The sequence below is a fragment of the Oreochromis niloticus genome, linkage group LG4 (genome assembly GCF_001858045.2).
Source record: "Oreochromis niloticus isolate F11D_XX linkage group LG4, O_niloticus_UMD_NMBU, whole genome shotgun sequence".
NCBI lineage: Eukaryota > Metazoa > Chordata > Actinopteri > Cichliformes > Cichlidae > Oreochromis > Oreochromis niloticus.
In genome coordinates, this window is record NC_031969.2 from 23,222,128 (window position 1) to 23,234,881 (window position 12,754).

Here is a 12,754-nt window from a genome sequence, read left to right on the forward strand (position 1 = left end):
GCCAACCTTCACTCTACCAGAGGAAGATCATTTTAAGAACTTACATATCAGCGCGCTTGGAGCTCAACTTTATATCGCTGTGTTTAAGCTACAGTCCTGATTTCCTACCACTTCAAATACAACGTGTTTTACTGTGTATTGTAGTTTGACCCTGATGCGAGATAATGTGTGAGAGGTGTTGGTAGCGTCTGCCTGCTGTGGAAATAGCGCAGAAATGGAAGAAGATTTAGTGGAAAACAAGGATTCTACTCAAGGCACAGGTGAGCACAAATAAGATATGTGATATGTGGTCATTTTGAGTATATTGTGCCCTTTACTCTAAATATAAACTTGCCCATGCTTAAATGAAACTTATATCTGTTTTTTTTTCTTTCAAAACCTTCAAAACGTTTTGCTATTGATACACATTTTTCTTCATTTGAAATAACCCCAAACTTTTTAATTGACGAATATAATTTTGGTTTGTGTTACTGGAAATCTACTCAAAGCAGTGTAGCGCCATTATGACATGGTTATTCATGTGGGTGCATGCAGACACTGCATGCATAAAGTGCCTTTGTTAATGAGTTGTCAGAAGATTTCTGCTGCTGTGCGGCATCCTCCTTGTTGGTGAACTTCCTGAACTCTTTTTTTAACGTTCTTGTTCTGTCTTTTTGTTTAACTTCTGTATTTTTATTCAGCAGAATTAGCCTACTCCTTCCAAAAAGCCAAGACTGTCGACTTGCTTTAAAACTAATGTTTTGGAGACTTTTGTGTCATTTGACACACTAGAAATTAGAAATGTTTCTTTGCTTGAAAGTTTCTATTCAGAGGCTTGTTGCAGTGTAGCCTCAATTCATGCAAGTAGCTTTTGCAAATGTTGCGGGTAAACAGCAAACACAACTGTCAGAGTTAAGTGCAACTACACTGGAAAACTGTGTTCAAATTTTGCTGAAACATCTTACTTTCCTGTCAGCTCTTATTCTTGTGCTGAAACACTGGTGGTGTGAAAAACAAGGACTCTATGTACACGATGGGACGTGACACAAACTGCAAGCAGGATGTGGTTGACCAAAATGGAGGCATCTCTGAGAGAGAGATTTCTTTTTTACATTTGTTACACCTATTGTGAATTAGTTTTTAACTTTTTGCTACGTCAGAGGGTTATAAACGGTCAAAGTGTTGCACAAAAGCACTAAAGTTTAAGCAGCAAAATGTGTCAGTTTTACTTCACATTAAGTGCAAATGCTGTCAGATAGGATTTTATGAGAAGCTAAGTTTGATTATTATTTTTTTGAACTGGATCCTTTTTTCAGTTCATCTATTTTACTGTGTGTTTGCAAGCTACCAAATGTTGGCATGTTGTTTATTTGGTCTATAGGTTTGATGCTGTGGTAAAAAATGCATTTCTGTATAGTTAGTGCTTTTGCAGGGTGGGGGAAGGGTTCACATGTCAGGCTCACCATTTACTCTATGTAACATAAATACAATGTAAAGTTTATATGTATCTTAGCTTTTACATTTTTCATTTCAGATGTGAAACGAGTGAATAAATCTGAAACAAAGCGATACAGTGAGATCTTCCGAGATTTTGATAATCTTGATTTATCTTTCATCTCTTCGTAAGTATTACTTTGTGCAACCCTTTTCTCCTGCATCACTCGGGTGCTAAGTAAAAACTGTGGTTAGTGAATTGGTATTTCAAATGGTCTAGAGATGGATAATGATAAGAAGCTCTTGAGGATGGAATTATTAATTTATAAATTAGGATTTTATCATTTAATAATCCATCAACATGAACTCAGTTATGTATGATCTGTTGGTATATTAATCTAGTTTAAAGGTTTAATAACTTTCTATGTCAGCATTGCCACGTCTGGTTTAATCTACCCTGGCTGTGAGTCAGATTTTATGAGAAGCACTGACTGGCAACTGTTTATAACATTTCTCTAAAGCAAAGGTGCAGTGGTGAATATAGTTAAAATAATAGAAATACATGAACTGGACCTTGAAAGGTTCTTAAGGGGCTTGTCTATGGTACTAAAAGGCCCAGTAGCATATGCTTGTTGGCATATTCCTTGACAAATCGCTGTTCGACTGTTTATGTTTCTCTCCTTATACATTCTTTCTGTGCTCAGCTCAGGGGATGATCTGCTAGCAGAGATTGACTCCCAGTCCATCTCAGAACCTATCTCTGTAGAAACTGCAGAGACCACAGATCAACATGACGTGACTGTAAGAAATAAATACCTTTTGAATGTAGTGAATGACCTACTTAATGAAAGGCCTGTCATTTATGCTGTTGTTTATGCTAAAGTTTAGCTCAGGTTCAGTTTTTTAAATCTCCTGTCTCCACTGCTGATGGTTTGTTTTTAGAAGATTAGATGTGCTTTGATAGAGTTGTAGAGTTCCACCAGTTTGAAGATGCACTTTGTCCACAGATATGTGCCGAACCCAATGACGTGGATGGAACTCAAACAGGTATGGTTTGTGTGACAGAAGGGATGAAAGCGCCCAAATGAGTGTGTTATTGTCTGCATGCTCTCTGGTCAGGGTCAGTGAATAAGGTTAGCTGTTATAAACAGTTGGTCTCAATGCGACATTCCTTTACACTGTGACCCTGTTGCTGAAGTGGTTCAGTCACCTGCTTAACTTAGCACTAACCTTCCTGGGACTGACAGGATACTATCCTTCATCCAGTCGGATCATTAGATGTAGCAGGCGCTACTGTCTGTGACACTTTACAAATAATCTTCTTCAACATTTATTTATTGTCTTATAATCAGCTGTGAGTTGTAACCATCCCTCTGTAACAAGATTAGGCTAAAGAGAGAGGATTAAAGCAGGGGACAGCTGCTCTCAGTTTTTACATTAGACTCTAGTGGAAAAAAGAGAGTTACAGAAATCTCCTGTTACATGGTCTATGGCATAAATACAAGTCAGATGGATAAATGCACCAGACTTACTCATAGTCTATAGTAGGACTTTGGGCTAAGTGCACAAACTTCAATTTGACTCAAATTATAGGCACATGGTAAGATAAAATATTACAGAGGCACACTGTGTTAAACTTGGATGGTGAGCAATGTCAAATTTATTCTTGGGGCATAGAAGCTCTTCTCAAGAACACCTCCCCCACACCACCTTAGCACGCTTGCTCTCTCACATGCCAGGAGATAAACCTGATTCAATGCTCCTCTAAACCCTGTCAGTCTGCAATCTGGACTTGACTGGAATAATCCTCATTCCAAGTGCTTGAACTCCAAATGACTGTTTTCTGAAAGTGCTCAGAGCTCTCCCTAGAGAGGAAAGGCTAAGAGAGGTCACCCATAGCACAAAACCTAACATGTCTCTGGAATTGCATGTTCTGTTTTGTGGGCTGCGCATGATGGCAGAAGAAAGTCTGGCTGGATTTTTTTGTCCTACCACTTTAACTGGATTTGGCAGCTATCTGAAGGGGAAGAGCAGTATAAAATCTGCATCTCTTTCTCTCTGGCATAACATGCTTGCATGTTTTAAAGCACTGTACAATGGACCGCTAGAAGAAGTGAAAGTTGCTGAAATGCATCAGCTTTGGTTAAAAGAAAAAAATTATAGCATTTATTTGCAAAAGTTTTGCTGGAAGTGGAACACATTGAGAAAGCAGCGTAGGGAGCTTTTGTTACACCATGTGACTGTCAAAGATACATATCCACCCTGCACTAGTGTGACTCACAGAGGAAGAAGAGTGGTTATCGTATTAACGCCCTGCCTTGGTGACCACAGTAGAGCTATAACAACATGCTAGTGTGCTGTTATGTGCTCTCACAACATGGCTTGTGTCAGTAGCTGACTACAAGTGAACAGGTGTGAGAGGGAGGGGCCAGGCAAAAGGGAAGAGGAGAGAGGAGGGAAGTTATTTAGCTAAAGCAGTTTGTTTTGGGGCTGTCCTCTCTCTAGTTACATCCTTTTTCTGTCAACTGTGAGACATAGGACTTATTAAGAGGGTTTTTTTTCTTTGTTTTTTACCAACAAACTACTGTATATTTCAGTATACATGCTAGAGTTTGCTCTCACCTTCTGGAAACTGCAGGATCTTTACTCTGAGGAGCAGCTATGACTTGTCATATCCAGTCATTATTTCCTGTTTTGGGTTTGTGTATATCTTTTTTTTAAACTGGTATTTGTTTTTTAAACCTCTTTAAGTTGTCAGATATAGTCTGGGAGCATTAATATCACTTAAGAACAGACTGAATGTTTCCTGGAGAAAAGGGGATATTTGGTGCTATTACAGTGTGATTCCTGGGTACACCTTGAAGTGTAAAGAGCCTGCCATTATGCTGATGTACTCCCTCACAGTCCAAGAAGCAGACCTGGCCCTATGTCGCTGTGAGGATGGAGTGGAGACGGCGCTGCAGTACGCCAAGTTGTGGTGCCGATATGCCAAAGACCTTCTTGCCTGGATGGAGAAGAGAATCAGCTTGGGTAAATACACAGCTGAGTAAAGGAAATAGTAGTGTAACATGCAAATTTTTTGTCTTATCGTAGATGGTATATTTGAATAGAAACCACACACAGAAACAGGTATAGTTGGATTTCTTACAAAATGCAAAGCCATGTGTAGAATATGAATAAAAATAATTCTGATCCACTATGAAGTCAGTAGTCTTAGAGTAGTACCAACATTAATTGGTTTAAAGTGTTAGTAAATGATCATTTCATGCAAGTAGGTTAGGTATAAGTGAATGTGCCCTAGTATTTTCATCTAGAGTTAACGCAAATGGGGTTTTTTGTTTGTTTGCTTTGATATAATAAAATTTGAAATAGTGCTGCAGCAGTCAGCCTGTAAAGGAGAAGAGGTGCACACTGAAGATTGGATTGCTGCTTTGTATTACCCATTAAGAAAGAAAAATCATAATACATGCATTTTTGAGTATTAGCTGGAGTACCATCAAGTAATTTTCATCACCTTCCTGGATTATTTCTGTTAAAGAGGATGTGAGTTTATGCAGTCATTCCAGAGAACTGCATGCTACACAAACAGAAAGGATTAAAGCGCAGATTAGCTGAAAAGAGGAGGGCAAGAAAAGACACTACGTGCCTTTGGATTACATAGCGATTCCTCTTCTGTGAGCCTTTTCAGATCCTATGAATTCAGGTAGTGATGTCAAAGTATATTGACATCACTAGTGATATCATTCAAAACACAGAGCAACAGTTATCAACCTCAAGTAAGGAGATCAGTTAGGCAATGGTAACACATGAGTAATGCTGGGTGAAGCTCAGCCCCAAACTAGTGATTACACAGTAAAGCAACACATTGAGTTTGCTAACAATATAGAGCCCATTGCTCAAAGACAGCAGTCAGATCACAAACTGCTGTTGACTTAGTGTTTGTATCAGTACTTGTACAGTGTGAGTGAGATCATACTGACATCAGCTTGGTTCATTTCCTGTTGCAGTTCTTGAACTGATGCAAAATGCAAACCACAGGTATTTTTAACCAAATTAATTCCTCTTTTAATTTCAAAATAGACACAGGTTAGAGTTCACCACACTACAAGTTCTAGTTTTTCTGTGGGTCTTGCATAGGCTATTCAGTAAATGTCAGACTTGTGAAGAGACACAGAAAGATAGGTAATGTCACCAGGTTTGTCCAAGTGGAGCTCTAAAATGTTCAGTATAGTGCAAGAATTTCAGTGGATTCTACTGTGTTTTTTATCTTCATGTACCATGCCTGTGTTTTTTATTTTTATATAAAAAAGAAAAAAACTTTTTTTTTTCTTTGCAGAGCAGGAATTTGCAAAAAGTGTCATGAAGACAGCTGAAGGAGCAAAAACCAATGTACTCCAACAGGTATGGTTTTCTTTACTGGATGGATACTTGACAAAAACTGTGCCAATGATTGCTACAGTACATCACAATGAGTTACTCACTGGTACCTACAACAGATACTGTTGCATTTCACTTTCTTTGCTCTTGTCTATGCAGGAAATGATGCCATTACAGTACATCTACACAATGGCTCTAGAGCAAGACATCAAAAATTGTCTGAACGCTAGAAGGACTTCTGATCTGTTGCAAAGTCGCTGTTACCAGGTATAGAAGCCTACAAACACATCATGTAAAACCATCTCTGATGTTTAGATGTAGATGTGTTAAATACCGATTCTCTGTCTCAAAGGCCTTGAGTGCAAAGAGAAATGAGATCGATAAGTGGCGCAGAGAATTTAAAGAGCAGTGGGCAAGAGAACAAAGGAGGATGGTAAGTGGATAATCACTTCTGGTATTGTTTGTATGTGCTGTATATGTTGTTTGGTCTGTTATGAATGTAACCAGTATGTTTCCTTTCTCGTATGTTGTGCTAAAATTTGTGCCAATAATAAACATTGTTTTCCGCTCTGTGTATCTCCCTTTCTTGTTTTCAGAATGAAGCAGTGACAGCTTATAAAAAGGCCAAGCACCAGTACTTCCAGCGCTGTGATGAGCTAGAAAAGGCGAAAGCTGTCTCTGCTAAGGCTGCAGATGACACAGTAGGAAGCAAAACACTAGATAAGAGGAGGAAGTCTAAGGATGAAGCTCAGACTAAGGTGAGTGTCCTGTTAATGGACTAAATACTGTATAATCTGTAGAAATAAGGGCCTAAGGTTTCAGTAAACAAAAATTAAATATTTTTTGGTATGCTTAGTAATGGCTTATGAGACAATGCAAAAAGAGGAAAACACACGCACAGATTGCATAGCCACTTAGATTTTCTTTCTGTCTCCACAGGTGTCAGAGGCAGAGTTGATATATAAACAGTCTGTGACCGATGCAAAGAACCACCAAGATGTGTTAGTGAAGGTGAAAGAAAGAATCATTTCACACATTCGTAAGCTCATCTTTCAGGGAGACACTGTGCTCAAAGAGGTCAGTACTTCATTTTAGTATAAATATAGAATATGTGTTATTGTATAGGTGATATCATAAGTTGTCTTGGATAGCTACATATATATTTACAGGATCATTACCTAAGAACAGTCTAATGACTGAAGAGAAGTTAACATGTCTAACTATTAGTAATTAATCAGCTTCTAAGTTGATTAATACAAAAATTTACCTGAAAATAATGATCTACCTAAGCAGTGATTTATGTTTTGCATCATACAGTATAAAGGATTTTAATAAAAACTACCATGTTTTATAACATTACAAGATTCCTTTGCATATTTTTTCTTTTTTTCTTTTACTTTTTACGGGTATGAAAAGTAAATTGTGAGCAAAACACTACTCTTATATTTTATATCACTTTTGTTGATTAAAAATTGTTGCCTTGACTCCACATCATGTCTTCTCTCTGTATTAGGTCACAGTGAACCTGTTCTACTTCCAGCGTCAGCAGGCAGAGCCTGTTCCACTTGGCTATCACAACCTGGAGGTAACATGCAGAGCCCAGGAGTCTGGTGAGCCCTATCTGCAGTATGTTCTCAGTAAGCGTCGCCCTGAGCAGATTCTCCAAAAATTTACCTTCCAGGAGTATGTTCCTCACGGTAAAGGGTGCGTTAAAAGGACTTATTGCTGCTTTTTTTTACTGCTGATAAAATATGTAGCATGTTTTTAACTAATAATGTGAACATATAAAAATGTGTCAGTAGGGACAGATGTATTTGAGTGTATATCCTTGTTAAAATAATTGTTTCAATAATTTCTTTTCTTTAAAGCAACAAAAGAAAAACCAGCACTCTGAACACTCTGCCAGACTCACTCATGGGAGATGATAGTCCTTTGCGACGATCCAGTGATTGCAGTAAGGGCTCCACCTAATTATACTTTTTTATATTAAAAAATTAATCTTTCTCTTTAATAATATTTGTGTGTTGTTTCACCTAAGGGAAAACTGGATATAGTGACAGTGAGAGCATCGGAGGCAGTTCGGAGTCCCTGTCCAGCCCTGGTAGGCACAGGCATACATTTTTGTATCTAACTTTTAATTTACAATACATGCATCTTGAAAACTTGTGGGACTTTTTAAAATTTTCTTTAAACTATGTTTCTGCTTTATTGGAATATATAACTGAAGCTAGGAGGCAGTGTAAAACGGCATCCACTTTGACAGTGTCATCAGACGACCTAGATGACCGGGATGAATCAGGTTCTTACCTCCCTTTCTTTCATGAACAAAATATGTTAATAGAGTATATTTTTATTTGATCCCTGGCTGGCAAATAAATCTGTCTTCCCCATCTTCCTGCAGAGTACAATGATTCTCAGTTAGTCAAAGCGCCACAGGTTTCGCGAGCTGCACTATCACATCGACTCAAGAAAATGAAAAGCAAAATGGCCAAATGCAAGCAGTGTGACAACTATATTGTTGTCAGTGGGGTTGAATGTGAAGAGGTATGATTACACATTTGATGAATATACTGTAACGTGGGCAGAAAACTGGCTTCCATAAGATTATTAATGAGATTGGCTCTTTTCTATCTCACATTCAGTGCGGCCTAGCTTTGCACAGGAAGTGTATGGAGGTGTGTCAGCTAGAATGTGAGCACAAGAAGGGATCGGTGTTTGGAGTGGACCTCTCTCTGCTGCCACGTGACAGACCAGATGAGGTGCCCTTTGTAGTGATTCACTGCACATCTGAGATTGAGAGCCGTGCTCTCTCTGTCCAGGTATTATTTATCCTCACACTGGTACAAATACATTGGTCGTCAAGTATGAATAGTGATCTAATAATCATTTCTGTTAGGGTGTGTATCGTGTGAGTGGGTCCAAGCCTCGCATACAGAAGCTCTGCCATGCCTTTGAAACACAAAAAGAGCAAGTGGACCTCTCGGACCTCTCACCACATGACATCACCTCTATCCTTAAGCACTTCTTTAAGGAGGTAAAGGAGATATTAAAATATGAACCTCATTTTTGCACAATTTAAGAGATGTAAGTTTTCTCTGATATCTCACTGAATATTTTCAATATTGTCTCTTGCAGCTGCCTGAGCCCTTACTAACTTTTGACCTCTACAATGATTTCATCACGGTGGGAAAAGCAATTCAGCACCTGAATGATGGGGAGACATCACCAGAGACTAATGAGATAATGGATATCACTGACAAGCTGCAAAAGCTACTACACAGACTTCCTCCATATTGCTACAGCACCTTGCAGCACCTTATATCTCATCTTCAAAGGTGAGCATGCTCTGGGACCACAGACCTCTCTGGTTTAACTTGGCCTAACCCTGATAGATGACATTTACTTATTTCTACACTGGACCACTGACTTTGACTTCAATGTCAAATTTTGCTTGAGCTGTCCTTGAATTTGTCTCATGTGTTTATTTACAGAGTTTCAGAAAACTACGAGAACAAGATGTCTCCCAGCAATTTAGGCATTGTTTTTGGGCCAACGTTATTGCGCCCTCTAGTGTCAACAGACATGTCAATGATTGCCCTGTTGGAGACCACCTACCAGGCTGTACTTGTTGAGTTCCTCATCACACACCACGACAAAATTTTCGGCCTGGAGCAACGATCCGATACGCCCCCTCCACCCCCTACTGCACCTCTTCCTGACACCCCTCCCAGAGGTTCCTGCCCCTTGGATGGGGTGGCTTATCTCGACTCAGAAAATGAAACCACCTCCAGAGAGCGGCCGCGCTCAGTAGAAGTAAGTACTTCAGTGCGCTTTAAACATCTCTGGCTAATTTTTAACTGCTCCTTTTTAAGCAGCCACCTTCATTTTATATCTACTTGAGTTTAAAATAAATGAGCAGCAGTTGCTTAGCATTCACACCATGCTGAGAGTAAACACACCTACCTGTTTTTAAGAGCCTTAACACTTGCCACCTTAACCTCACGTTTATTCCATGAGGATTAACAAGATCCTCACGCACAACTGCTGCATTTCTCCTGCCCTCTGCACTCTGACCTTCTTTCTAGCTTTTACTTTCTGCTTTACACAGCTCTTCCCTGTTAAAATTTAAATAAAGTTCACCTAATTGTGGGTTTTTAGTTGGGTTGCATCAAAAGAATTAAAACACAAACAGGATATCACCTTTCTTTAGGAGAGTAAAAGCCTTTTATATTTGTACCTAATAAAAAAAATAAAAATAAAAAGGACTCATCCCAAGTAGTCATTGCCCCGGTAGGAATCCTATAATAATGTAGTGCTGCAGGTTTAGATGTGGTCTGTAATCCACCACTCAACTTGTGTCATTCCAGCAGAATCGAATCAAGAGAGAGTCAAGCGAGGGTTATATATCTGACAAGTCTTCATCCAATGAGGCAGTGGACCAGCTCAGCGCTGAAGCCAGTGAGAGAGCAGGTAGGCGGGGCATAGTGATAGAGAAGTTACTCCTGACTAGAGCAGGTCAGCAAATTAATTTATCCACTGTGTCTATGTCCTGTGAAACCTAAAGATGTTGAAGTTTTCAGTTGCCAAGTACAATGGGTTCTCTCTTGTGTCAGCTTGTAGTTTTGCTACTTGAGGACATGTCTTAAATAATCCTCTTGCAGGTATTACCAAACAGCTCCCAAGTCTTTTGCTTAATTTCTTGCACTCAGGGGGTTGGTTCTAATTTACAGTTACACAGTAGCTTGTGTTTCTAAGTGTGAGATTCTGTAGGTGTAGAATACCGGAAATATCTGTTTTTTAATTACTTTGCCTACATCATCCAGTTATCTTTAGAAGTAAGATTTCCTTATGTGTTGCAGTTCAGTAAAAGTGGCTGAATTCGGTTGAGTACGTTTTGTTAGGGATAGTCTTCGTGGAATTAATGAATTAATTAGTGTGATTTTAATTATATATGATCATTTCTTTTGGAATTTGCAGTTTGACATTTGAGCTTTGGTATGAATTTGGACAACACAAAATTAGATTTTGGAGTTTGGGGATTTGGAAAGTTTGAGGCTCAAACCATTCCTTGCTTGCTGTAGTTTCACTGTGTTTCTGAGTGGCTCTCTTCTCTGTTGCTACAACAGCAGCTTCAAAGCTCCTTGCTTTCAAGTCAAGTTGCACTATATATCATATAGAAGGATTTTGTATATGTTTCTTCAGCACTATAATCAATAACTGGTGTTGGAAATGCTTAACTTTGTGAATCACATTCTTGTCCTTCTACTGCTCCAGTCCTGGCTATGAGAGATGTATCAAGTGATCCTCAGGGTGAGATGGTAGGAGAAGCTACCTCTGATTTAGGAGTCCAGCCATACTACCGTTTCACCAGACAGCCTGTGAAGTATCACCGACATCATAATCCAGGAACCCGAGTCTCGAACCCAGCTCGTGCAGCCAGACAGGCTGCACCTCAACTGAGGGGCCACACAGGAAGTGCAGACAGCAGTCGCAGCTCTTCTCCAGAGCCAGGGGCACAAAGACTTTCTCAAGACATAGATTTCCACTATGAGGGCACTCTTGAGCCCCAGACTACTGACACAGAGAATAAAACGGATGCCCCACTAAGCCCCCGTGAGGTTGTGCAGTACATGTTGGGCTTGGACTCTATGTATGCACCACTTTCACCTGCAACAGCATCCAGTACAACGCAAGCTGCTGAAGAGGTAGCAGGAGGATGTCGAGCAGATCGCAACATAAATCAGAGCAATAACAAGCCGAGTACTGGACAGTATCACCCTCTGTGTTCGTCACCAAAGACAATTCCTGTTGAGAAAAATGTTACCTCACCAGCCCAGAAGATCCTATCTGGTCTAAGGCTGAGGCGCAGCCACTCGGGGAAGGATGAGCAGCTCTTTGTCTGAGGGAAGATAAAAATCTGCAGACGGTTCACTGGAATGATTTCGCACACAGCAAAGGACATCATTAAAATGACCATTATTGTATGTAACAACAAATGCTTCTGTCAATATTACCATTATTATGCCTTTATTATGAATAGAGTACATCCACATTTTAGGTGCAAATATCACCACAGAAGACAAAGCCTAACTGTCTTTAGTAATCAAACCTACTGAACTAACATATGAAACACAGGGCAAAGTTCAATCCTGGTGCCTGCTTGGATTACCACCTAATGTTCTTTAGATTTTGGTCTGTTGATAATCCAGCAGTTCACTAAACAGACCAGACATGAGAGGTTTATACATTATTTTTTAATTAGCTCTTGTGTTTTGAATGTAGTTAGCAGGTGAGGTGAAAAGATACAAACTAGCACCTGAGTATAACGGTTTTGACCCGAACAAACTGTAATGAATATTTGTAAAATACATTGTCATCAATATAATGCTGTTTTACATTTTTTGTGCTTTCCCCATATATTATTCCCTATAAATGAAAAATTTTATAGTGTGTTAACAAATATATGCCTTTACTGGTGTCCTTGATCTTAACACTGATCATTTTTAGCTTAATGCACCTTTCTTGTTTTAACACAAGGGGGCGGTCCTCTCTCAGTATGCGGGAAAAGCATGTCAGACACAATAGTGAAAAGGCAATAAACCTTTTATCTTTAATTTCAGTACTCTGCGTTTGGACATGACACTTTTTTTTATTTCCATGTCAGCATTTTAATGCCTGCACCTGTTTGATTTTACAGCCTGGTGTAAGTAAATGGAGTGAAGCAACATTTCCTGATGTCTAGAAGGAGTAAAGTGATATCATCTTCATTCGGCTTTGTTCTTTTGATATTTTTGCATCAAACTCAGACAGTTTTGGTGTATAATACAACAAAAACTTAAATATGTTTTCCTGTGTGAAAGGGGCTGATATGTCATCACAAGTTGTTTCACCTTAGCTGTGCCCTTTTAAGTTTCCGTGTAACCTTGAGCACAAATGGAAAAGATCCTCCCCATCTGAGTTATCA

At 39.3% G+C, this 12,754-nt stretch overlaps 1 protein-coding gene across 3 annotated transcripts; it reads left to right on the plus strand.

Annotated features, from left to right (window-relative positions):
* Positions 1 to 15: 15 nt before the first annotated feature.
* On the plus strand, positions 16 to 12,557 carry gmip (GEM interacting protein). 3 transcript variants are annotated; one of them, XM_005468700.4, is made up of 21 exons: positions 16 to 260; positions 1,514 to 1,601; positions 2,118 to 2,214; positions 2,421 to 2,460; positions 4,318 to 4,443; positions 5,750 to 5,814; positions 5,950 to 6,057; positions 6,143 to 6,223; positions 6,387 to 6,548; positions 6,730 to 6,867; positions 7,304 to 7,494; positions 7,659 to 7,744; positions 7,829 to 7,891; positions 8,018 to 8,089; positions 8,192 to 8,334; positions 8,433 to 8,609; positions 8,687 to 8,824; positions 8,926 to 9,125; positions 9,282 to 9,603; positions 10,158 to 10,260; positions 11,065 to 12,557. In XM_005468700.4, the coding sequence occupies exons 1-21, from the start codon at positions 215 to 217 to the stop codon at positions 11,691 to 11,693; spliced, it is 3,075 nt and encodes a 1,024-aa protein (XP_005468757.1). In that variant the 5' UTR covers positions 16 to 214; the 3' UTR covers positions 11,694 to 12,557. The 3 variants fall into 3 exon arrangements, with proteins under 3 accessions (XP_005468757.1, XP_005468758.1, XP_005468764.1); XM_005468701.4 differs by having other exon boundaries at positions 10,161 to 10,260; XM_005468707.4 differs by lacking the exon at positions 10,158 to 10,260 and having other exon boundaries at positions 11,065 to 11,217.
* Positions 12,558 to 12,754: the final 197 nt, after the last annotated feature.

Excerpts from the sequence above, each read along its gene's own strand:
- gmip (XM_005468700.4), top strand. The coding sequence starts at position 215 with ATGGAAGAAGATTTAGTGGAAAACAAGGATTCTACTCAAGGCACAG. Across the intron at positions 8,090-8,191 it reads AGATGACCGGGATGAATCAG|AGTACAATGATTCTCAGTTA; the intron begins GTTCTTACCTCC and ends ATCTTCCTGCAG. Across the intron at positions 8,610-8,686 it reads GCCGTGCTCTCTCTGTCCAG|GGTGTGTATCGTGTGAGTGG; the intron begins GTATTATTTATC and ends CATTTCTGTTAG.